We start from the raw sequence: 27242 nt of genomic DNA on the forward strand, positions 1-27242 counted from the left end.
GACAGTTTAAGTTATGCTATGTAATACAAAAAAATGAAACATCTTGTACATTAAACACACTTTAAGAGGTGGCTATAATCTTTAATGTACAGATTAAATATATTTGATAAATTCTGTATAATAAACTGTAACAAAGCGAAAAACAACTATATCATGCCTATTAATATAAACCAATAAAAAGGGACATGCAAGACATACTTTTGTACATGATATCAAGATATAATGTAGCTGGGAAAATGTAATACAAAAAAAGAGCTAAGAGATCTTCAGAGCTGTTGTTTGTTTTCTCTTGGTACTTTCCCACCAAAATTTCTCTGGATTGCTGTGAGAATCTTTTGATTTAAGACCATGACCAAATGAGTCATTCCCCTGAACTGTCACATGCACAGCTTGTTCCTGTTTCCCCATCCATATATATATATATATATATATATATATATATATATATATGGGGTGGCAACAATATTACAGAAAGAATAAATGTCATGCTTTCTTTGCGTAAACATTTGAGCAGCATTATGAAAATCTTCCCACATCATGACGTAGACGTGGGGGCGAGTTAGAATGTTCTATGTAGGCATGGGTGATTTTGATCTGATTAATGTCAAGAAACGGATACAATATCTGATACACTATTTGGAAAATTATACCACATTATGCCACAAGAAAACACAACTGTTGTAATGTTTGGGCTCTGTTAAGATTTTTTTTTAATGTTTTTTGAAAGAAGTCTCTTAAGAGACCAAGGCAGTATTTGATCAGAAATACAGTAAAAAGAGTAATATTGTGGAATATATTTAATTTAAAATGTTAATATATTTTAATGTAAATGATTCCTGTGAATTTTGAGTAGTCATTATTCCAGTCTTTAGTGTCACATGATCATTCAGAAATCATTCTAATGTGCTGATTTCTTGCTGATATCTTCATCTCCAATACGCATTAATCCACAAATGACTTAAGCGCAGAACCTGATTTTACCAAGTGAGACATGTCCCTGGAACAACATTGTGATTAACCAATCAGATTTGAAGAACCCGTTTATAGATTTTGTGAAGTTTACGCTTAAAATCACTGTTTGGTGCTTGTACATCAGTGTCATTCATCTATCAATTCCTCTGATTTTAGGGATTACTCATGGTTAAGGTTAGGTTTAGGTGTAGGGATATGGTCAAGAATACATTTTTGGAGTAAAACGTGCCAAAAAACAGGACGTGCGACTTAAGTTGTTAACTTTTTTAATGTGGCTGACACTCCCTCAGAGTTAAAACAAACCAATATCCCGGAGTAATTCATGTACTCAAACAGTACACTGACTGAACTGCTGTGAAGAGAGAACTGAAGATGAACACCGAGATGTACTGAAATATAATTACAAGCACTTCATACGTTTCAAAGGCTTTTATCGACAATTACATTACATTTATGCAAAGAGTCAGTATTTGCAGTGTTGGCCCTTCTTTTTCAGGACCTCTGCAATTCGACTGGGCATGCTCTCAATCAACTTCTGGGCCAAATCCTGACTGATAGCAACCCATTCTTTCATAATCACTTCTTGGAGTTTGTCAGAATTAGTGGGTTTTTGTTTGTCCATGAGAAGCAACCCCACACATGAATGGTGTCAGGATGCTTTACTGTTGGCATGACACGGGACTGATGGTAGCGCTCACCTTTTCTCTTCCGGACAAGCCTTTTTCCAGATGCCCCAAACAATCGGAAAGGGGCTTCATCGGAGAATATGACTTTGCCCCAGTCCACTGCATTTCTTTGCAGGTCACCATGGTTAACAATGGAAGAACAACTATTTCAAGTATCACCCTCCTTTTAACATGTCAAGTCTGCCATTCTAACCCAATCAGCCTGACATAATGATCTCCAGCCTTGTGCTCGTCAACATTCTCACCTGAGTTAACAAGACGATTACTGAAATGATCTCAGCAGGTCTTTTAATGACAGCAATGAAATGCAGTGGAAAGGTTTTTTTGGGATTAAGTTCATTTTCATGGCAAAGAAGGACTATGCAATTCATATGATCACTCTTCATAACATTCTGGAGTATATGCAAATTGCCATTATAAAAACTTAAGCAGCAACTTTTCCAATTTCCAATATTTATGTAATTCTCAAAACTTTTGGCCACGACTGTACAATACTATTACAATATGGATATGTACATGAATCTATATTGTAATAGTATTGTGCATTGTACAGCCCGACACATTCAGCCCCTTGAAGTAAAAATTCAGAAGAGCATTAAAGGTATATTTTGTTAAATTATATATATATATAAAAAACCTTTATTGGCATTTTTACTGTAGATTATACACTTAAAACTTAATACTAACAGTTCAACATTAATCCCTGCTGGTTAATTCAAAACAATGCATCAATAACCAAGATTCCACTACAGTTTGCAAAATGTTGGGAATGATATTAAAAGAAGAACGGAATTAACAGCCTTTAGTAATGCAAACTTTATTTACATAAAAAGAAAGATCCAGTACTTCATGCAATGCTCCTTAAAAGAAAGGAATCAATCCTTCAAACGTTATGAGAGCTTCAGAGATGCTTGGAAGAGAGAAAAAGAAAACAGCAAAAATGGCAAACAGTTTTGAACAGATAGAAGTTGAGACCAAGTGAAAGCGACATTAATTTAGATTTCTCTGAAATGTCCATTTAAAAACAACAACAAAAAAAACAAGCGTCAGTTACACATATTAAAGCATTCTGCACAGGAAAAACTGTACACGGAAAACCCTAGATGACACGTAAAAGCCTAGTATGGTTAGCCACTGTATGTACAAAAACAACAATACTAACATACAGAAAATGTTTACTTAATATTATACAATGTAGACAGACCGAGTTATATTTTTTCATCCTATTTCGCATTATTGTAATCTATGTAGGCATTTACCCTGAAAAACGTTGGGATGGTGGAGTTTGGGGAAGTCGGCTGACTATCTAGTGCATTAGCATATGAAGGCGAGGCGCTGATCTACTGGCGGTTGCTCTTTATCCTCTCCAGCCTCTTTTTGAGGTCGTCGAGGTTGGAGGCGGGGGAGGAGGAGCGGGTGGGGCTGTGGGAGTGGGACTGCTCCTGCTGGAAGTGCTCGCGGGACTCCTTCAGCTGGGACAGTTTGCTGTGGAGCATGTCTGTGGAGGAGGCCACCGACGGTCTCAGAGAACTGAGAGGAGGCCGGTCTTCCTCCGGCTGCAGGAGAACACGCAAATATTTACAACTCCGTTTTATATACTGTAACTAAAATTCTAAAATCTTAGTTGTGAAAGTATTAATACATCAATTATCAAAAAGCAAACGAAAAGTCATTTTTAGAATCATATTTTGTTGAAACTACCATTCTTATAAAAAGAAAAAAATACATAAATCAATCAATATAGATTAAAACTCAGATTCACTGTAATTATAGACAATCATGATATTTTAGACTAATATTTACCAAATACAGGAAATATTTATTATTGATAATATTGGATGCATTATAATTACACTTTTCTAAATTTTAGAATATAATAAAACTGACTAATATTTTAATACAAGTAAATAAAAACAGCTTCATTGTTATTGATTTTTGAGAATCATTTTTAAATAAACAAAATACTAAGATTTACTTGTTAAAAAGTTAATCAAATTTTGTTTGATTTACTGTTATAAATAGTTACATTAAAACCGCTGTTATTGTCATTATACAATTCTTAGTGTAATAAAGAATTAGCTAATACATCAAATATAAGTAGTTTTGTTTTAATACATTTGCATTTAAATGCATTTGCTGTTGAAGGTATTGGTAAATCAATTTAACAAAAAAAAGAAAAAAAAAAGAAAATTGTTTTAGTAGTCAAATTTAATTATTTTTTAATATGTCAAGCCATGTACCATAAGGAAAAACACTACTGAATTTGCATAATTCAGCTTTTTTCATAACCAAGTTAAGTTTTAATAAGAGACAAACCGTTGAGTTCTCAAGGCCGCGCCGTTTCCGTAAGATCTTCAGTCTCTCGTAGTAGGCAGCGGCATTCATATCTTCTCCATTATTACTGACGGGCACGGTGCTAGAGCCCGGCAAATACGAGTCTGTGCTGTGCTGAGGGATTACTGAAAGACAACACGGACCTTAGTACACCAAGACAAAATCAAGCCAACAAAACACTGAGGTTACATAAAAGTTGGTGCAACTCACCTCCTGTGGAGGGCTGGATTCGGCCTTTTCCTTCACGCTCCGACTCAATCATGCGGAGTCCTCGCTCCACGTAACTCTGGAAGAACTGGGACGTGTTCCTCAAGAAGGGCTCGAGGTCTGCGTCAGAGTACTTCTGCTTATATTCATACAACTCCGTCAGACCCTGAGAAACAACACACTCCAATTAATGGTAGCACTGAGAACTGCAAATAATTCCAGTTATTTCACAAAATTTGAAAAGTCTTTAACAAGCTGTAGTGTTACCTCTTTAGTGTTCTCTTTGGAGCCAATCTTCTTGAAGATCTCAGACAGGATGTCACTCACTTTGGCCTTGATCACTTTATCATCCTATCCAAATTGAAATTCAGTTAAAGAAACCAGATCGACCACTACTATTTTCTCCCTGTATAATTAGGGACATACCGATCTGAGCGTGCCCTTTTCTGAGCTCTTGTCGGACTTGATTCCGGAGAGGTTTGCCGAATGCTTGACCACCCGCCTCAGGTGAGCCTCCAGTTCCGACTCGTTGCGGTTCTCAATCATGGACATGTGATCTAATATCTATGAGAGAGACATTCACAGATTACTTTCATAAAGAAAGTTTCATAAAGAACCTTCATGCTCTATGAAGGTCTCAAACGTGTACCTTGGCGCCAGTGAGCCTGCAGAGCGTGTGTAGCAGCGTCTTCAGCGTCCGATGGGGAACATCACTCTTCAGCTGTTTGAGCTTGTCTTTAGGGAAAACCTTCATGAAGTTGTGCACATCCAGCAGGATGCGGTCCAGATTAATACTGTTGATGGTCTGCGGCAAGAAACGGATCATTCTCCATAGACACTGAATGGGACAGAGACCGGTGTTATTTAAAGAGGACAATAAAAGCAAAATAGGTCATATTTTCATAAAATACTGAATCTATGTTGGAATAAGATTTTTAGCCCTATTACATCAGTGTTATGTACATACAATTAGTTTTTATTTTTAATTTACTTCTATTTTTATTTTTTTCAGCCTTCATTTTTGTTTCGTTTACATTTTAGTTCTTCAGCTTCAAAAAAAATATATAAATCTTGGCAACTAATTAAAGTCAAGTTTTCCCCTCTTTATATTTTATTTCAATTATTGGAAATATAATTGTTTGAGATTACAACATTGACTTGGAAATTATTAGCACTGCCATAAAAAGACGATCAACTAATAAAATGGCATAGTGTTCAGACTTTTTGGTGTTTGATACAATTCTGTAAAATTTAGCAGCCAAGTAAATGTTATCCATCATGATTTCATTGGGTCGTGGAAAGTAACTAAAAGTCCTACAGGCTTATTAAAACAAAACAAGACCTAAGAGTTCTGTAGTTTAAATGTCAACATGCATATACAGGCACAAAATGAACCAGTCTTACCTTCATGACAAGTTCAGAGAACATGGGGGAACCAGCGGTGCTGATAAGACTGTCCTGCAGCAGCACCAACAAAGCACTGGAAAGAAAACAATGACCTTGGTTTAACCTACAACCATCGATTACAGTCAGTCTGCAGTGTCGGCCAACTGTATACAGAACAGTACACAAAACAAAGTTCCTGTTAAGGACTTGTAGCTCAGCGGAGCCGCACTGCTAACCTTAGGATGTTGGTCTGGTCAGATTTCTCTAGAACTCGAACCACGAGCAGATTGACAGAGCGAATGAGCTGCTGTCCGTCCTCAATGTCCTCCACTCTGGAGTCCAACATCAGTGTGATGAGACCGTGCATCAGGTCCTTCAGGACGCCCATAGAGGCCTCCCGTGCTAGACTCTCCATAGAGAAAAGCTGGAAACAGTCACACAGTGACTCAGCACTTTTGTTTGCTCTGCAGACTCTCCTTGCATTTTTGCAAATAAAAGCCGTATTGTTTCTGGCAATACAATCCTAGATGTGTTCAGAAATTAGGCCTTAACTTCCTGCGATCCTCTATGTTGACGCAAAAGCTAATTTCCCTAACAAAAAAGCAAAACAGAACTCACAGAAAGCATGTTTCCTATGATGCAGCTATAGAGTTTGAAGATGTCCTTCTTGTCCAGCCGATCGTCAGCCATGTGCGTGTTATAAATGAGCCGCAGCTGCATGAAGGTGGCGATGAGGAACTGGTCGATGTGGCCAGACATGGCTTCCGCTTTGTCCGCCTGCCTCAAGACCTCATCGATCTGCAGAATGTCACAAGGAAATGTCTTACTGATGTATTCATGTCTTCATTTAATAAAACATTAAAAAGTGATTTTTTTTTGCTTGACACGAGGATGCAAGAATCCAAACAGTGGATGCGGGATGCCCACCTGTGCCAAGGCCTGGATACTGGTGTTAATGTCTCCACTGGCCACCTGGGAGATGACAAAGTTGATGGTGGAGGCAGTGCTGTTGTGAATGTCATCAAAATGAGGAGAGACTGAACGAATCCTGAAAACAACATTTTAATACACTTTAGCATTTCAGAAGCCAAAATATTTTGTCATGTAATACATTTAACAGACAGACAAGACTAAACTCTTACTTGCGCTCCGGAATCATGACCGGCTCCAGAACTTCATCCAGTTTATGCTGCACCAGGTCAGGGATGTCGCTGGCACATGTGTGGTTGTTCTCGAACACATCCAGATCCAGCTGAAATTCTTTTGGGATGGACGGAGTGGACTGCTCCAAGTGAGCATTCTGTGCCCGAGCTTGACTGTGGAAAATTGAGAAAAAGGTCACTTCTGGTGCATTTTTGTTATTTACTGCCCACAACATGAATAAGAGCCCCCAAAATCCTGATTCATTACAAGCAAAAAGGAAAGCAAGTATTAAAGCATATGTGCACTTTCAGGGTTGCCAACTCTCACGCATCTGACGCGACACTCACGCTTGGACTTCTGCGTGAGATTGATGCTGAAAGCGCGAGTGTCACGCCAGATGCGTGAGAGTTGGCAACCCTGGCACTTTTGATTTTCCTTGCAATATAAAATTTGCAACTTGCATGAATATCATCCTTTTTTAATGTGCCTTTGTCTCAAGTTTACAAACCAGTGGCAAGGGAATAGTTTCAAGTAGGAAGCATTTAACATAGAAAAAAAAAAAAAAACTGTAACACTTTGATTCTTTTGTGAAGTTCACGGTTTCATATGAAATGATTGGAAACTGATTCTATCATTAATTTGTTCCCTCATTCCAAGTATTTATCATTAAAAACACTGCACAAGTATATACACTCACACTCCTGGGGTCCGTTCTTCGTACATTGATTACTCCGTTAGCTGATTATTATTATTATAATTTTTTTTTTTTATTGTTGACGATTGGACATCAGGATTGTTAACTTCTCAGCCTGGAGTTTCTGTCATAGCAACAGGTCTGTGAGCTCACACCTGCTCAGTAGCGGGCTTATTTCACATAAACAGGATTAGATTGCATAATTTTAAGTGAAGGTGATACTGAAACTGTCTCAACCACTGCCATTTTCTTACAAGGTAACCTTGTTAAACCAGGAAAAATATTTTATAAAAATAAAAAAGTTACTCTGAAAATAGTTAAGATGTTGTGTAAATCTATAATAATAATAATAATAGACATGACCAGTTTTACTCATTGAGATATTTAATCGTGAAGGAATAATTCAATTTTACTACAGTCACACATCGAGTATGTCCGAGTCGTGCATTAATTTGAACAATAAGCTTTTATGCGGATGACTTTGATGGTAGATGCAGATCACTTCTTAAATCTCTAAATGCTTCTAACACACAAACTTAAATTATTCTCAAAATGAGGTACGAAGAACAGACCCCTGATCAAACTTAAATTATTATCTCAAAATGAGGTACGAAGAACGGACCCCTGATCAAAAGTAAGATTTTTTGTAATCAATTTTAATGTGTCCTTTCTGAATATTCACAGTAATGCTACTATGGATTTCCATTTCAAATAAAAGTTTTTTTTTTTCTTCTAACTTTCCATTCAAAGAATCCTTAAAAAAACAAAAAAAACAAAACAGTAATATGTGGCTGCTGAAAATAGTTCCACCACAGGAATAAACTACATTTTTAAAATATATTTTAAATTGTAATAGAATAAAAACAGCAATATTCTGAATTACTAACTTTGAATCAAATAAATACAGCTTTGATGCATTTGTGCAAAATTAAATACAAATTTCATGTGCCCCAAACCTTTAAAATGGTAGTGTATACATTTTTTTTATACTGGTGCATCAATAATTTTTTTCAAGTTAATTTTCTGAAAGTGTGGAAACATGATTTACTTTCAAAATACATTTGTACCATTATATACTCCTTTTATAAAAATCACAAGAGTGAAACCAATAGGGATATCAAATATGAGGCTGAAAAATATCTGGTTATATCAGTCATCTATATGATCTACTAATCTCTCAAATATTTCAGTCCAGTTTTATAGTGAACTCTAGACCTCCAGGATGTCAGGTGCCATGTGAACAGTGGCTACAGCAGTACTTACATCCTGTAAGTGCGATACATTATTCTGTCCATGGAGGGCAGCGAAGAAAAGAAAGGAATAGTAAGAGAAGAGAAAGGCTCAGGATTAAGAAACAACATGCAATGACTCAAGAGGACAGAACGAGACAGAATGAGACTGTGTATAGAGAAAGTATTACACATGGACCAGGACTCTTTTAAGAGTGCGTTACTTGACAATTATAAGTACATACTTGAGCTTGTTGGGCACTTCCTCTTGAGCAGGCTTACGCAGGAAGGTTGCACTGGGATTTGCAGGAAGCTCTCTCTGTGGTCGCTCCTGTTTGGCTGAGGCTGCAGGCGTCTTCTTGGCCGAACGTTTGATTCTCTCTTCCAGCATGCTCATTTCTTTCTCAGACAGCTTGACAATGATAAAAAGTTCAAATTTGAGTGTAGCCCGACATCACATCCAAAGATGGTAATAAAATGGAAAGGTTCACATATGAGGGTAATTAGCATCTTACATTGCCAATGAGTTTGAAGACTTGGTCTCCACAAGCGTTGTAGGCAGCCAAGACGGTATTGAGCGCAGCGTTGCGGACCGTAGTGTCACGGTCTCCAATGTGTACAGCGATATCTTTAAGAGCTTTGGCTGGAGTCGGCTGGCAGACATTCATCCCGAAGTTCTCAATCAGGCAGCCGAGCTCCTCAAGACATTCTTAAGATCGAATAAGACGTAAACAGTTACGATAAAGACCATTTCTACTGTAAAGATGGCTCTGTGTTTGAGAAACAAAATCCATGTCTATTTACCAGATCTCTGCTTGGAGTTTTTGGATTTGGTTCCTTCCATAAGTAAGGGGAAGACTTTACTGGCCGCGTAGACTTTACACAACATTGTGAGAATAGCTCTGACATCTTTACGCACCCCATCTTTTGACTCTCCAACCTGAAAGGCAAGACGCCAAAAAGCACCATGTTAGGCTGTGGTTTATTTTAACAAAATACATGCATGCTATCCAAAACTAATGTTTGGATGGATTAAGACCCACCTTGAGGATCAGGTAGGGGATGAAAGAGGAGGCCTCGTAGTCATTGAGCTGGTAGTTCTTCCTGCTCAGCATGGTGAAGAGCAGTTTGAGGAACTCCAGGGCTTTCATCAGCACACTGGTGTTTGTGTCAAAGAACCGCAAAGTAAACCACTTCAATATCAGATCTAGACAGCCAATCACAGCCTCACACTCTGGCTCCATGTGCTGAAAAATACAGTTGTAAGCAAGATATTAGTTTTGTATAGATTGATATGATTTGACTCGCAAATTGCGACATGACTAACCTCAATCATGGCTCCAATAGCTTTTACGTGGCGCTGAAAATCAAAGTGGAAAAGTTCGTCTTGGAGCCACTTGGGCAGACATGTCGACATTTGAGTCTTCAGCTGCTCCACGTACTCATCACGAGGAGTGATGAAGTTCCACTTGAGAATCTGGAGAGGAGTTGAGAAATGGTCACCAAACATGCCAAAAAGCCTCAAGTTGATACTCGGGCCCCGTCCACACAAACACTGGTATTTTAAAACTGCAGCATTTTCAATGCGAAACCCAAACCTTTTTTGAAAACTCCAGTTTCAGTGTAGGAGATTTTAGCTTGTGAAGTCAGAGTGTGCCTGTCATCTCCCTTGGCAGCTGTGGTCTAATGGGTAGAGACTTGGACTAGTTACCAGAAGGTTGCAGGTTCGAGTCTCGGTGCTGGCAGGAGTTGTAGTTGGGAGGGAGTGAATGAACAGCGCTCTCTTCCACCCTCAATATCCATGTCTAATGTGCCCTTGAGCTCCCCAGGCACTGGATATATAGCTGCCCACTGCTCCGGGTGTGTGTTCACTTCTCACTGCTGTGTGTGTGTGCACTTGGATGGGATAAATGCAAAGCACCAATTCAGAGTATGGGTTACCATACTTGGCAAATGTCACGACTTTCAATTTCCACGAGGCGTGTCTATAACTTTACGGTTAGGGTTATATCGCTACCTGTTGGTTTGGCATGCTCTTTACAGCACTTCATAGCATTTTTTTTGCATTTTCATGTGGATGAGATGTATTTTGTTTTTTTCAAATAAAAGGAGGAAAAACTCAGTTTATAAAATACCATTTTGCGTGTGGACTAGGCGTCAACAGCTCTGACAAATGTTCAGGAGGATGATTCGAAAACTGCTCACCTTTAATGTCTTCTCTTCCTTGATCCTCTGCTCTTTGCTGTTGGGAACGAGGATGAAGATGGGACCAGATCTGTCCTCCTCATCCTTTGCACCAGCCTTAACTGGAGGTTTCTTACCAACAACACCCTAAAAGGGCCAGGGAAACAATGGTTACACTAAATCAGTCTCAAGTTCTGTTACTTCATGTCAAGTTATTTTGATAGTATTGACTCCGTTTGCTAAATGGGTTCAAAATTAAGAATTTTGCTACTTATCTCAGGGATATTCATTTTCTCACGTTGGATTCTAACTCTTACAATTAATATTAACACGCAACTTCATCATTAGCAAAGCTTTAATAAAAATGCTGTCTGAAATTATATAACCTACAATCATAAATATCTATTTCATTCAATCAATCAGGCTTTTATTTTAGCTAAAAACAGCAGGAAGTCCTTAAAGCTTCTCTTTGTTGGCAACAGGTTTATAATAGTTTCTCATTACAATAATTGTAATAATTTCTGCTGACTACCGAACTTGGATAGGACCATTACAGCTGAATAAGGAAGATGGGATTACAGAAAGATTGTGAATCAGTTTACATGCAGTGCTTCCACACCAAACCGTGCCACCTCATACCAGATTCTAATATACCTTCTCACTGCTAGGGGTCCCTCTTGAGAGCCTGTTTTGTTTAGCATTATCTTTCTCTCCTTTCACCTTGAGCTCCATGCTCTCTCTCTAGTGCACAAAATTACACTTTAGAGAGCAACACTCATTTAAAACAAAGGCAGAACCCAATTCAACCTTAGCCTCTTCATACTTTAGAAATTAGGCCAAAATCTAAATTCACATTTAATAGAGGCTTGTTATTTTTGAACGGCAAAAGAACAGTCATTGTCTTCCCATGAGCAGTCCCTCGTGTATTATGGACCTGATGTTTCAGATCACATTTTGGGAAAAAAGGTTTTAAATCTTTCATGAGAAGCAACTCCCTACCGAAGCAGGCAAAGCAGAAACATTGAAATGTGCCACACCTTTTTAGCTGCAGGACCTGCTGGTTTAGCTTTCTTTGTGTCTGGTTTGGGTTCTGGTTCACTGAAATCTTCACAGGGACTTTGGTTCCTGGCTGGAGCTGTAAATAAAGACAATCAAGTTGAGTCCAGCATCTTTGAAAGATCTCAAATCTGAGTTTTTACTTTACATTTTCCTTAAACCAATAAAGAACGAAAAAGTAATTGTATTTTTCTGAAAGACACAACCCCCCCCCCCCCCCCCCCCCCCAAAGGGTAAATGTATGGTGCAGAAAGGGTAAATTTATGGTGTGCATATGTTCACATTAACAACCATGCAAATATAAAGGTTTAAATGTGCATGAACCTGAGGCTGGTTTTGCAGCAGGGGCACTGGAGGCGGGTTTGGAAGCTGCAGCTTTGACATGAACTTCAGGCTTGGCTGGCATCACGGCCCTGGCCTTCTCCAGCATGCCAACCACCTGGTCCTTTGAGGCCGGCTGCAGAAAGACAAGAGGGAGACTGATGTTACATGACTGCTTTTCTATGGTCAAAAGTTGATCCATGCGTTTTGGCCTTATGAACCATCTACAATAACATTGAATGAAAATCATGGTTTTATTCAGAATGAATTTAAGTGATCAAAAAGTGACAGTAAAGACATGCATAAATAAATGAATCTTTGACAATTATATAAATAATGGAACACACTTCTCCCACTTACCTTCAGTTTGCCGGCAGCCTTGATCATCTTCTCATAGCCCAGGTGCATCATGAAGAAGGGAAGTGCATCCTGAGCTTTCTTGCGCACATCTCCGCTGCGGTCCTCCAGGCAAGTGTACAGGTGAGGCACGCACAGCATGAGGTCTGCAGGCACTGTACGCAGGGTGGGCAGCTTCTCAGCAAGCCAGCCCAGCAGCTGTAGAATTTTAACAGCATTTTAGCTTGTGATCATTGATCACATACAATTCATTTAAGGTTATTTTTGTTAAGTCTTTTCCATAAGCATGAGCTCCATATTCTCTTATGGTCCATTCTATTCTACTTTTTAATATTTTGTCTATAGGTTCAATAAATTCTTCCATTTAAAAAAATTTGACGGTCTTATTTCATAAGCTAGGCATTATAGGGTAAAGCACAAATGCAGTACCTCCTGTCTGAGGAAGGGGTTTTCCTTTTTAAGCTCCTCTGATAGGTCTTCTCCTTCAAGCCACTCCTTCATTCCAGTCTGCTCCACCCATGTGTTCAGCGTTGACAAGGCAGCAGCACGGACATTAGGCTGAAAAGTCAAATTTCAAGCAAATTACAAGCAACTGTCTCTCTTTCTGTAGGTTATCTGAACAGCCAGACAAGCAGCACAGGTGTGCGTGATGCCACACCACAAGTGTAACAAATAGACTCTTAAGTGGTTCATACCTTACTGTCACCAAGAACAGTAACCACAGGAATTCCAAGGTTCTTAACGTGCTGCTTGAGAGATGGCCCCATGGCAGTAGCTATCTGCTGCAGAATATTGAGAGTCTGCTGGACCTACAGACACATTTTACATGATTACAACCATGCCTTTAATTGAACGCTACAACTGAAAAGCCTGAATGGCAATGAAGAGATCTTAAACTATCTAAAGTCAGAAATAAAATGTTGGAATATGGTGTATTTTAAGTAACTTGAATTACCAGTAGTTTGTTGGAATCACTGAGACGGCCCTTCAGTGCCATTGGCAGCTCACCGATGCTGGCCTGGATGAATTTGGCCTCAGAAATGACTGTTGCCACCTCATCAAGCCCCTCCTTCCTGATTTTCCAGTTCTTGTCGCTGATCTTTGACACCATGTCCGATGTAATTTTATCACTGTGAACAAGAATCAGACTCTTAATCTGAACTGTTTGTTCACACCGAGATCCCAAAACTGCCTGATAAATTTCAAATTTGAAAAGAAAACGTTTTTTGAAGCACTGCCACACTCGCTCAGACCTGATATCAGTTCTGGGCAGCAGGTCCATGATGTCTCCGGCTCCGCTGTCCACCTCTTCTTCAGCTGCATCTCCCTCTTCATCCGGTGCTGCTCTTTTGGTACCACGAATGGGGGCAGGAGGAGACTGACCCTGCATCTTTAGGTGAAATTAGGATAATGTGCACTATGAAACAATCTGCTTTGATAAACAAGGTGTAATAACTGATGGACAAACACAGGCAATACATACAGTGAAGCAGTAATAATATACACAAACACACACCCCTATTATGTATGTATGTAACAAACTAGGTAGGGAGGGACAGGCAATACCAAATAAAAATAATGGTTCAAACGATTATGTACATAAACCAGTTTTTAATGCAAGCCCCACTGATGATCAAGGCAACTCGTTGAAATGCCCACTTTCAATTAGTGTATTTTAAAAGAGCATATTTACCTTTTCAAACTCGGCATCAATTTGTGAAAGGAGGGCTGGTTTTTCATCTTCAAAGAACATGCGCAGAGGAGCGCCCATGTACAGATACATGACTCCCAACAGAGTGATCGCTGAGGTCCTCACAGCCTTACATCAACACGAACACAGCTCATTATACACAATTACACAATCAGACAAATGGATCTGCAGTGTAGTTTAAGCAAAACTCTATAAGTCATAATATTTCATACAAAGAATGTTTATTAAATCACTATCATTAGTGTTGCACATAAAGGCAGTTTTAAAAGATCAGTTCACTTCCAGAATGAAAATTCTGTCATCATTTACTCACCCTCCAATTGTTCCAAACCGGAATGAACACAAAAGATGATATTTTGAAAAATGTTAGTATCTGAACAGCTGATGGGCACCATTGACTTCCATAGTATTTTTTTTCCTACTATGGAAGTCAGTGGTGTCCATCAGCTGTTTGGATATTGCCATTTTTCAAAATATCTTCTTTTGTATGTAAGTGGAGGGTGAGTAGATGACAATTTTCATTCTGGAAGTGAACTTCAAACATGCCTATCCACTTGAAAGGCACGAGAGATGTATGGTTATGCATATTGAATATATGCATATATCAGAAAATTACTCACAGGATTTGTGGCAGCCAGAGCAGTTTTGACATTGTTGATGAAGGCCTTGACATTTATTCTGAATTAAGAGGAATTGGATTCAGATTTAGAAAATAAGGAAAAGATTAACTATGAAGAGAGAGAAAAAAAGTCCATGTATATACACACTGCTCACCCTGCAAATCCAAACTCCTTCATGGCATTGGCCAACCAGTTCAATGTTTCTGCTTGGTTTTTAGGATTTTTCTGAGCAAAAGCCATCGAGACAACCTGTGAATTAAGAAACAAGGGCAATTATTTAAATCCAAAATAATTTTTTACATCATCATCATGGGGTTTCATTATTAAATAAACCACTATTAGTATTAATAAAAAATAAAAAAAAAGACAAAAATGTCTATAACAACAAGTTTACACTTTTTTATATAAAAACTTATATATATATTTATTTATTTATTATATAGAACATATATTATATAGTCATATACTAAACTTATTCTAACTATTTTGCCATTCAAATAAGGATACAACATTAAACGTGTCTTTTTATTACTACTACTATTATTTTTATAAAATAAAGCTCACAAATAATCCTTTCAAAAAATTTGCAAAATGGAAACTATTTTTCGAATTTCCTGCCAAAATGCGGTAACCGCCCCACACCACAAACGCCAACCTGTTCAGCAGTCCACGGCAGACAACAGGCCTCCCCGATCGCAGTGAGAGCCTCTTTAGCATTACTTCCACACTTCACGTCTCCAATCTTATCAACCAGACCATCCAAAACCACCAGTGCAGACGTCTTCGAGAACGATCCCTTTTGTGCGATTAAACCCACAATGTGGAGCTTCATTTGCATTACCTGGAGATGGAAAGATACTTGAACCTAGCACCAGATCGAATGCCAAACATTTAGAATTGAGAACAGCCCTACACGGTAAAGAGGACTACCTGAAAGTTGGTCTCTTTCCATCCAGGTTTCTTAGCCAGCATCTTGACTAAAGCCTGGCACGGCATTTCAGATTTGTCCATCTGCTCCACAGCCTGAACAGAACACATTCAAGTTTAGAGCATGTTCCTCAAGTTGAAATCATTACAAATAAGCCGAAAACAGCACAAAAGGTAGAGACACAAAAGCCAGTCACCCTCTGAAACTCTTCCATGCTAGCAAGTCTCTCCTTCCAGTTAGCGCTGTCCAGCAGCTGCATACAGGTGGCTGGGAGCACAGCGGCAGCCTTCTCCTCACACACTTCCGGCTGATTGACACATAAGATCACAATAACATGACAATTTTGCATGATATCATTATTTTTGGTCAAGTCTTCAGTTCAATACAATATTAAGTGTCAATGTAAAATTGGAGACGTACAGACAACTCCGTCTCGACAATTTCCTTTGTGTCTGGAGCTTTCTTGGACTTTGCACTCGGAGCGGAGGCAGGTTTGCCCTTCTTGGGAGGTCCTGCAGCCTGTTCATAAAGAACGAGACAAACAAATCAGTACAAAATCATTCGTCTTGCTTTAAAATAACTGATTTAACAAAATACGAACTGGTTGTACCTTCGCAGGAGGAGCTTTCTTAGGAGCCCCGGATTGTTTGGCAAGTGCTTCAACAGGTGGAGGTGCTTTTGCAGCAGGTTTCGCTTTCTTCTCTCCCCCACCGCCGCCTCCTTTCTTTCCAGCAAGCTCCACTTTATCAGCACATTCTTTTATCTATTTATGCATGAAACATGAAATAAGTCATGAACTTTTGCACTTGTTCCACCCACAGTCTGTAGGCTGACCGCCTGATACACATTTGCATGCAAAACTGGTAAGTTAATTCAAAGGAAGTGTGTGTCATTCACCTTCAACTAGCTGGTTTTATGCCATTTTAGAAACTTTACTTTTTGTAAAACAATGTAATACACAATTTAAATTGAATGAATATCTCAGAGATCCTAAGTTTCATTCTCAGTTTTACATTTTGTAAAACACTTAAATCTTCAAAAAAAAAAAAAACAATTTTTAAGAAAAAACCTTGGCAAATCATACGGCACAATGTTATGCCTAGATTTGACAGTTTTTAATTTTGGACCAAAACAGCATAGAAATTTTAAATTCGGTCATTTGTTGGTTATTGGCTTATCAGTATTCATCCAAATATTACAAATATTGTACCTCTAAAGACCGCAACCTAAATCTCAATGCAAAGCAAAACTTTTTTTCTTTTTACCTTGTCCAACTTGAGTTTGTCAACATCTGTCAGGAATGGGTTGACTGCTTTCTCCCCTACCACCTTCATGGCTGTCCCCAAAGCCTCAAAAGCAGCATCTCTGACCTCCGGAGCAGAATCATTCACTTGCTACACAGAGAAAAGAGGGACAACTTACTCATTTCAAGACCCAAAGACACCAGTACTGACATGTTTCAAAAACCGTTTCCCTGCATTGACTGGTGGGGAATATGTACCTTGAGGAATGCTGCACAAAAGGGCTTCAGAACACTTTTTGGCAACGTGCTCGGGGTACAGTGACGGAAGCTTCTGGCAAGGAACAGTGAAGCCTGTTGCTTGATGGAAGGGTTCTTATTGTCCATCACTGACAGAACATCCTCACTGATGTTTTGCAAGGTTGTCTGCAACAGTTGGCATTTTCCAAGTTATTGCTAAATTATCAAATTTTAAATCATTTCTGTAAAATTGCCACCATGCATTTTGATCACTCACGGTAAGGAAGACTGCATCAATGGCCTCCTGCAAGGCCTGAACCACCTGAGGTTTCTTCTCTTTGAACTTCTCCAAGATGGTTGGCACCACCTTCACACAACAAAAAAAAAAAAAAAAAAAAAAAAAAAAGGTGATATAGGCGTCTGAAATTGAACCACCATCATGATTTGCTTATCTTTTCCCATGGAGTTAATTTCTTGTCATAGTGAGCACTTACAAGACCTGCATATGTCCCAAACTTTTTCCTCAATCCTGCTGCCAGTCCAGCCAAGCATTTGGCTGCCATGGCCACTAGCATCACATTGGCATCTTTCCCAATAACCTAGAACAAAAAGGAGTATTTTCTAATGGCCTTGCACACAGAGGATATCCCATTACCCAGAATCCCACTAGTACCGTTACCTTTTTTAGAGCCCGAACCAGGTCCCCATAGTCTCCGTTCTCTAGTTTCGGGTTCTTAGTCAAAGCCTCAACTGCCTCTAATGCTTCCTTCCTCTCCTGCCATTTTTTCGCTTCCTGTGATTAGAAAGTGACATGACACAGGAATGAAATTGACACAAATTCCAATATTATTTGAAAAAGATAAAATAATAAAATAATATAATATAATAATAAAAGTGTTATATTGTTCAACTTACAATTTTTTCATAGAAGTCTTTTGGAAGTTTAGAAAGGATCTCGACAGCTTCCAAAAGCTCATAAGGATCCACCTGAGCAACTTCAGCCTCATCATCATCGTCTCCTACAGTTAGAAATAGTTAAATTTATTAGAAAAAATTCACACAAACACACACACACACACGTATACATACATACATATATATATACATACATATACACATATATATATATATATATATATATATACACACATACATATATACACAGACATATACATACAGTGGGGAAAATAAGTATTTAGTCAGCCACCAATTGTGCAAGTTATCCCATTTAAAAAGATGAGAGAGGCCTGTAATTTTCATCATAGGTACACTTTAGTGATGCGGGGTCATCTCATAACCCGCGGGCCCCGCAGGTCGAGTTGGGGCGGGTTAAGAAATTGGCACTTTATTGTGGGGCGGGTCACTAAAAACAAAAATTTAATGGTGGAAATTGATTTCAAGAGATTCGTTGATTTTCAGTTCGTTCACCAAAATGATTCATTCAGATTCGTTCACTGATTTGTTCAGTGACCATTTCTTCATATTATACACAAGTACGCCACAGCAGGTGGCGAAAAAGAGTGTCTTGTGTTATGGCTTAAGTAGACGAACGTATTTACTTGTGACAAAAACTGATTTAGCTTTATTAAAGTGTGTGCATGTTCGCATTAAATAAATAGTCTAAATAAGTTGTTCAGATGAACAAAGCGCAAGGTTTTCTTGCATAATTAAACATTTTAATTGTTTGGTCAGACTGTTCATATTTAATATATTCACATTAATAAATCGTGGATTAAACGTGGAGTTATGTTCTGTATGCTAAATATGAAAACAAGCGTATGTGCACCTATAACTGCGCTTTGTATCTGCTGATTGAGATTTACATGCTTGGCTAACTGACCCGGTATACTCATAAATTTCATTCACGAACGAGCTATATATCAGTTCATTCAACTCGTTCACAAATGGGAATATCGTATTTGTTCACTACATTCAACAAATCACATGCTCCGTCACATCTTGAGTAACTCTTTGACAGGATGAAACGGTTTACAGAGCTGTTCACGAGCTGCGCATGCGCTTCTAATAGCGCAGAGCTCGCGCAGCACGCGCTGCTGTGGAGGGAGGAACTTCAGGGAATGAGAAATATGTGTCAGTGGATTACATGAACGAGAACGATTCATTCACCTAAAATATTCATTCACAAACAAACCATCACTAGTACAATTCCCTATAGCCTATATTAAATATTTGGAATATTTTCATATTTTATTGGGTTTTTTGATAAGGTTACAATACGTCTATGTCTAAGTAGCAACGTAACTTCTGTGATGTCCCTGATGCGCAGGGCGGGTCGGGTAAAGAAATTTTACTGTATTTGCGGGGCAAATAATTTCAGAAAAGCGAAACCCACTAAGTACACTTCAACTATGAGAGACATCTTGCTTGTTTGTATGTGACCAAATACTTATTTTCCAGCTAAATTTGCGAATAAATTCATTAAAAATCCTACAATGTGATTTTCTGTATTTTTTTTTTTTTTTTTACATTGTCACACACACACATATTTTTTTTATTTAGTACTGTCCTGAGAAAAATATTTTACATGGTTAAAATTTTTTGAAAAAAGACGACAAGCATTTTCGTGGGAGTCATGGCCTATTGGTTAGACATTCAGATTAGCAATCCAAAGGTTGCAAGTTTGAGTCTCTGGCCGGCATAAATTGTAGGTGGGGGGAGTGAATGTACAGTGCTCTCTCCACCCTCAATACCACGGCTGAGGAACCCTTGAGCAAGACACTGAACCCACAACTGCTCCCCGGGCGCTGCAGCATAAACGACTGCCCACTGCTCTGGGTGTGTTCACGGTTTGTGTGCACACTTTGGATGGGTTAAATGCAGAGCACGAATTATAATATTTAATTAAATATATAATAATATATATAAATAATTTCCATATTTGTGATGTAAATTGCAATGTATCTGAATACTAAACTATTATTTATTATGTAAATTATAGGCTTTGTGTTTCAGTTGCGTTCCAACAGTGACACAGAGGCAGGCGCGCTGATGTTTGGTTTACTGTATTTTATTTTGATAAAATACCAACGACACTGTCAAATTATCAATGCTGGAACTGATGTGTTTTGTGTGCACGCGCCATCACTAAACTGTTTCCTTAAACCAGCAGAATCAAATTGTTTTATTAATTATGCATCACTGTATAAAGGTCTGCTATTATCGGTGTACACTCACAATGAAAATAAAACATTGTGGTTTTTAAAAATAAAGAACAAATAGGATGTGCTTTCTGCCATTTGGGTTTCCTTTCTGTGAACCAATGAAGCCTGTCACAAAAATGAACTGAAACTCAGCATATAGGCTGTTACGTGGCGCACTTTTCTCCTTTCAAGAATTAATTTCTTGTATGTACTGCACATTACATACATACATAAATACTAGTGCTGCAACGATGTCATCGATTACGTCGACTACAAAAATACGTCCACGTGCGTGACATGCGTGATGCGTCACACTGTTTACATCTCGCGTAATGGCATACTGGGAATGGAGAAAGTTGCATTCTATTACAAAAACAGAGACCACTGTTATCAAAAGTATGGGAATACTTCAAACAGAGGCCAAATAAAATGGCCATTTGTTCCCTTTGAAAAACTGATATGGTGTACCACGGCAGCACAACTGCGATGCACGAGCCATCCTGGCGCTCTCCAGTGTTACGGTTTAACTGGTTACCGTGTGATCTGGTGACCAACTTCCTGGTTCAGGTCTCTGCTGCAGATGTGATGGAACGACCGCAGCAGATTCGGCGATTCTAAAAGTAGAAACTGATGTGATATCATTAAGTGTCTAATAAACGCAGACTTGCTCATTGCATGATTCTGATATTCTTGTAAAGATTACAAGTTATTGTTATGATCACCCGTAGCGGCTGAAGGATAAAATAAAAAATAAAGTGTGTTGGCGCGGGTTTCGAACACGTGTTAGGGGCCGTTCACATATCGCGCCTAAAAACGTGTGGAAAGCGCTAGTCGCGCCGCTTTCTCCTTTCCAAAGCGCTCGGGCAGTTGCGCCCCTGGGATGTCTGCCGTTGCTAAGCAACCATGACGTGCTCGATCCATGCAGACGCGGAAATTTCAGCAAAGGATAAATGGATTTCACTTGCAGTAGCTCTGCTATTAAATTTATTTCAAAATGGCAATCCATATACAGCTATGATCAGCAGTACCTTCATCTTAGCTGAGCTTTCAATGTTGTTACGGAGCTACCCAGAATCAGCTCCAGATCTCTGGAAACCATGCTAAACCATAGCAGAACCCTGACTACATTTTATGGTTTGTGATGCTAAAAGAACATTTCATGACGTCTCAGACAACTGTAAATTTTTGGCTACTGTGGTTTAATTAGAAGCGCTATCGTAAACTCATATTTACCATAGTAAAATAATTTTCTTTGCCTCTATTTTTGTATACTGTAAAAACTTCAACCACATTGGTTGAAAATGAATAAAAGGTTGAAATATTACATTAGCAGTTGTACTTATTTTTTTTGTAAAGTTATCCAAAGGATTCATTAGCTAATCAAAAAAAGAACATTAGATTATTTATTGTAATAAAAATAATCGTTAGATTAGTCGACAGAAAAAAAATAATCGTTAGTTGCAGCTCTAATACATACATAAATGTAATATTTAGAATTTCACATCAAGGTGAAAAAAAAAATTGTAATTTGTAATACTGTCTGTTCAAAATAAATAAAAAGAAACAGAGCATAGAAGATTTTTTTTTTTTCCCCTGTTGTACCGAGATCGTATCGAACTGTAACCCCCAAACTGAGTAATCTACTAAACCGTAACATCTGTATACCATTCCACCCCTAATATATGGAATTATATATGTTAAAAGAGTCAGTAAACTGACTATTTCCTCACTGACAGCTACTAACAGTTAGAAAGTCTCCTTGCTTTGCTTGCCATAGTAATGAATTAATACCCAGCACAATGTAGATATACCAGATATTCACAAACTGGACAAATAGATCTGATTTCATTACATACAAAATGGTAGTAGGGACTGTCAGTTACAAAAACAGGATTTGAGAGAAAATGTATAAATCTGCAGGAATATAACTACTAATATTGTCTTCATAAGAGTTAAAATTGAATGCTGAATTTTCACTACTATCTTGAGCTACTGACTTCTTTTTGCACTGGTGTAGAAGCTGTATTCTCACCGTCAGCCTCATCTCCTCCAGCAGCCTGCTGTTGCTCAAACTTGGCCTTGAGGTCCTGCTGAGAGCGCAAGAACCTGGTCTGCTTAGGAGCTGCAGTTGGCAGTTTCACCCATTCTTCCTCCAACTCTTTCAACTAAAAGAAAAGCATCAAATATTTCAACCTGTTTGGACCATTTTTTGGACATTGAGATATGAATACCACTTAACTCAAAAGACCCAATCTTTATGAATCTCAATGCATATTTTTAAATGAAACATTATGTATTTGAAAACTTCATCAGAAGCAGACTCACCTGTACGGAGTTGATATTCTGAAGGGGAGCTCGCAGAGCATCACGAATCCATCGATAGATCTCCACCGCCAGCAATTTGGCCTCATCTCGAACTGCCTTTTCTCGAGACTCGAACAGTTTCGGCAACACTTTCACTACAGGCTTGAGAGTAATGATCTTTGATCCAAATTCACTGAAAAATAAAAAATGTAAAAGCATTTTATGCTGAATAAGTGCCAGCAAGTAAGTGATAATTTGACTACCGCATTTTCTTCAGTCTTCTGGTTAACAGGTTTAAAAATTGCCTACTCACCAAAGTGCTTTCCTTAGCGTCTCAATGCAAGTGACAACAATCTTGGGGTTCTTGTTATCCAGTCCTTTGATAAGCTCATCCTGGACCACCTCTGCCTTCTCAATCTCTATGTACATGAGGCAGATATCACTCCCCAGCTCCTTAGCTTGTGCTTTGGGCTGGTTGAAGACTTTGCCAACTACTCCAGAAACCACTTCCCCTGTTGTCCTGCAAGACAAGACTTTCCATTAGATCCCATTAGGACATTATAGATACAAGGCCACACAAATCAACACTATCAGTATCAAGAAAATTCTTCTATACTGTGCCAAGCATGTTCCCTGTTTAAAGCACCAAATTGGACAATTTTGGTCACAGATAGCTAAAAATAAGTTCTCTTACTTCAACAGAAAATATTATTGTACAATCTGACAATTGTAGATTGTATCTCTACAGCAAAGAGTAAACCACATCAAAACACAAAGATCATGGAATCATTTGTTATTTGTTTTCACATCGCTCCATCCAAGCTCATTTAAAACAATCAATACTCTACAAAAGAGTTTATTGTACCGTTAACAATGACAGACTAGATTCTATCCAGCTATATTTAGACAATCACTCAATCAACTCAAAAAAAACAAAAGGTACAGAGAGCAGCAGAAATTGACTTCTTTCCCTCAGATGCTTGTTTCAATGCAAGGAATCAGTGTTCTTCATGGAAACTAGGAAATTTGGCATACATATTTTCTGAATGGGCTAAAACTACAGTGTTACTAAACAGGACACTTTTTTTGTCCGATGACTCACTCAATCCAGAAATAGACTTTTACCAGGTATCAAGTTTCTGCTTTGTTCCATAACTCCGTTGTTAAAAAAAAAAAGCTTGCCAAGCATTATTCCATATAAAACAGGTCACAGAAACACAAAGAGCTGCTCAGGGATCAAGGGAAAAAGCAAACATTGTCATCAATCCTCCAAGGACAAATCAGTGGTTTGTTAAACACATGACTAGGAATATATTCAAAGACTTCTGTTCCTACTACTATGATGTTTTTTGTGCCATTTTTGGGACCAAAAAAAAAATTATCTACTTACTTGCCAGCCACATGTGCATTCTCGATAAAAACTAGTGCTGCCTCCAGTCCTTTGAGTTGGGCTACAGCATTTGAATCTGTTACAAATTTCTTGACAAGTCCAAGGTATTTCCCCCATTCTGAGCTCTTCTCGTCTTCTATCTTCTGAAAGAGCTTCAACGCTTCCTCGTATCCATTTAATCTTGCTTTCCAAATCTAAGGGAAACCAGAAGATCATGACAGCGAACAACCAAATAAATGAGCTTGTTACTTGTTGAACTGACCCACTTTCTTCAGGGGCTGAAATATATATTTAACAACCATTATTCATTATAAAGGGACTCATTATTCATTCATTATTAAGAAACTCGAGCAAAAGATGTGTTGCTCTTCAATGTGGTGTGAGCAATTGATGTAGCAATTTAACAATCCACAATTTAATCTGTCAGAATGAACTAAAAGATTCCAACAGCAGCACTGCTCACTACCATCTCCCCCTGATTGTCCCGCCTCTTTACTACAAGTTACAGCATGAATAAAAATGAATGAACATCAGAGGGTATGATGAAAGAAGCAAAACAACTGGATGAAATCTATCATGCAATCATCCAATCAGTTTAAACTGTGGGATGACGTCACATGTAAACAACCAGTCACCCCCTGATATTCACCTCAGTAAAGTTCTCTACTAACTAGTTAGGAAAATTAACTCAAGAAAACACATCAATACATTTATATATTCTATTCATTTCAAAAAGTTTGGATTTAGTACATTTTAAAAAATTACTTGTTTATCAAGGATACATAAAATTGATGACTAAGTGACAGTAAAGACATTTCTAATTTTACAAAAGCTTTCAATTTCAAATAAATTCTGAACTTTGAACACTCTATTCAAAGAATCCTGATAAAATATTAAAACAAATATTGAGCACAACTCTTTTCAACATTGATAAATGTTTCTCGAACAGTAAATCAGCATATTAGATTGATTTCTGAGGAATCATGTGACACTGAAGGAGTAATGTGTCCTGAAACCTCAGCTTTACCATTACAGGAATAGGTAAAATAATGTAAAATATTAACATTGGAAAAAAATATTCAGCAATTTTACTCTTTTACTTTATTTTTTTAACAAATAAATGCAGGCTTGGTGAGAGAAAGACTTATTTTAACAACATTACTTTTGAACAACATGCGTTATAATATATTTAAAATCAAATTCTATCAAATAAACATCTAAAAATAATTTTATAGTGTCCAAGATTTGCAGTGGCTTGGAGTAAAAAAAATAAAACGTATGTCTGAAATCCTAGTCTTTTTCCTTTTTAAAAAACTCCAAGCATTTTAGGGTGCAAGTGACGCAAAATGACAACCATATAGGAAGGTGGTTTTTCCCTTGTAAATAAAATTGCTGACAACAGGGCTGTTATTTCCATAAAGACGTTGCTTGCGTTTAATTCAGTGCTTTGCATGCATTCATCTCTAAAGGCAACAATTAGGGTGAGGCGTTCGCTGACTGTTTAGTTCTACATCCACAAGCTGGTGCTTCTTACATCAGGGGAATTTTGGACGGGCCAAAATATAAAAGTAACCAGGATCACTCACCTTGTGTTCACATTTCTGGTCTGTGGGTAACTTCATCCATTCACTGTCATCCCCCATGACTGTTTTCTGTCCGTCTTATATATTCAGCTAAACAAAAGAAGGGGAAACTTTGGTTGCTTGCACGGCATACAAAGCAGAACAAACAACTCTACCAGACCAACTTTTACACTTCTTCACAGCATTCTGCACTAAATATATAAAGGTTACAGTTTAAGACCACATAAAGTTCTGAAGTTTAGACACACACGTTTGAGCTCATCTGATGTATGCAACAAACATCAACCATCTAAAATATTAAAAACAAATGTAAATTAGGATGGCAAGGGGAACCTGACTAGCTTTTCACAATAACATTGCAAGATCATCATCCTCATGCATTTCAACAACAACCCCCTCCAGCCAGACAGAAGAAATGCCTCGATTCACTTCACAGCAAATGCACACATCATCCAGATCTGCAGCCAAAGCAGAGCAACATCCACTAATGCATCTCCCAGAAGAGGCTGGTTTCAGATTACATATCGATCCGAGCTGAAAAATAAATCCTTAAACACAAAAGCCCAGGCTTTAAGTGAGAAACACCATTTAAAATCATTTATACCCAAGAAACGTGTAGAAGAATGACGCGTGCAGAAACCGCCGCCAATTCAGCCCGCCCAAAACAAACATAAAAGAGCAAATAAGGAGTGTCGTTTGGCATTTAAATACCAAACGATTAAATGAGTTCGCAGCTGAAATAATTCTAGATTATGTAGTTTGAGGGTTTTAAAACCGTTAGTTTTCTGCAACGCATCACATGTGGAAAGCTCTCGGGGTGCAGCAGAGCCGTTAGTAACCCGCAGCTGCTGTCTCTTGGGCCGTCGCTTTTTGCAGGATAAGACGTTTAAATACGATTTTACTTCAATCAGGACGATGCAAATCTACTCCTTACAGCTTTATAAAAACCATTTCCGTGTATGGTTTGTTTATCTTCGATGTGTAAATATGGTTAAATTTAAATATACCGGTTAGCTGTTAGCACATACGCGGCCCTGACTGACTGTCTGTTAGCCCTGCAACAGCTTAAACCATCACGCGATTCACGTTCTCCAACAAAAACAACGCTGAAAATGTCAGAATCCCCCTTTGCAACCTCATCTAACCTGATACGTGACGATAAAATGAAAAACCCGACTCACACTTTTGTTTGTCACGGATATAAAAGCGGCTTGATTCAGTCCGTCATTAAAACCGAGGCCCTCAAATAAAACGCAGCAACCTACAACGAGGCAGAAAAAGCTTAAAACGGCTTTCGCCTAATAATCTCCGAGCTCTCCCGATCACAAGTAAATATATAAATTTTAGTTACCTGCTTTCAGAGAGGGAAGACGGTGCGATCTTCATCAGCTGGGACCGATATTTGGTCATTACTCTCCAGGCTTTGAAAGTAAACGCCTCCGAGGGCGGGACGGGGAGACGGAGGAGGAGACGCCCAGCTCTCATTCAAACCACCG

At 38.4% G+C, this 27242-nt stretch overlaps 1 protein-coding gene across 5 annotated transcripts; it reads right to left on the bottom strand.

Moving 5' to 3' along the window:
* Nucleotides 1–2459: 2459 nt before the first annotated feature.
* Nucleotides 2460–27242, bottom strand: LOC132133617 (cytoskeleton-associated protein 5-like). Of its 5 annotated transcripts, none has more exons than XM_059546501.1 (46): nucleotides 27098–27242; nucleotides 25750–25836; nucleotides 24164–24357; nucleotides 23087–23293; nucleotides 22795–22966; nucleotides 22502–22634; nucleotides 18224–18327; nucleotides 17988–18101; nucleotides 17803–17907; nucleotides 17586–17675; nucleotides 17330–17494; nucleotides 17094–17222; nucleotides 16439–16591; nucleotides 16249–16347; nucleotides 16025–16135; nucleotides 15831–15923; nucleotides 15556–15741; nucleotides 15055–15149; nucleotides 14901–14958; nucleotides 14263–14388; nucleotides 13823–13959; nucleotides 13525–13699; nucleotides 13265–13378; nucleotides 12999–13127; nucleotides 12573–12767; nucleotides 12216–12348; nucleotides 11873–11970; nucleotides 11490–11576; nucleotides 10857–10982; nucleotides 9979–10128; nucleotides 9695–9898; nucleotides 9456–9591; nucleotides 9167–9360; nucleotides 8897–9063; nucleotides 8686–8709; nucleotides 6728–6901; nucleotides 6513–6633; nucleotides 6204–6383; nucleotides 5822–6009; nucleotides 5604–5679; nucleotides 4849–5037; nucleotides 4626–4763; nucleotides 4467–4550; nucleotides 4203–4365; nucleotides 3975–4117; nucleotides 2460–3214 (listed from the first exon to the last, which is right to left on the bottom strand). In XM_059546501.1, exons 2-46 carry the CDS (start codon nucleotides 25804–25806, stop codon nucleotides 2999–3001), a joined length of 6132 nt encoding a protein of 2043 aa, XP_059402484.1. In that variant the 5' UTR covers nucleotides 25807–25836; nucleotides 27098–27242; the 3' UTR covers nucleotides 2460–2998. The 5 variants fall into 5 exon arrangements, with proteins under 5 accessions (XP_059402484.1, XP_059402485.1, XP_059402487.1 ...); XM_059546502.1 differs by lacking the exon at nucleotides 27098–27242 and adding an exon at nucleotides 26928–27068; XM_059546504.1 differs by lacking the exon at nucleotides 11490–11576.

This window comes from Carassius carassius, chromosome 50, assembly GCF_963082965.1.
Source record: "Carassius carassius chromosome 50, fCarCar2.1, whole genome shotgun sequence".
Classification (NCBI taxonomy): domain Eukaryota; kingdom Metazoa; phylum Chordata; class Actinopteri; order Cypriniformes; family Cyprinidae; genus Carassius; species Carassius carassius.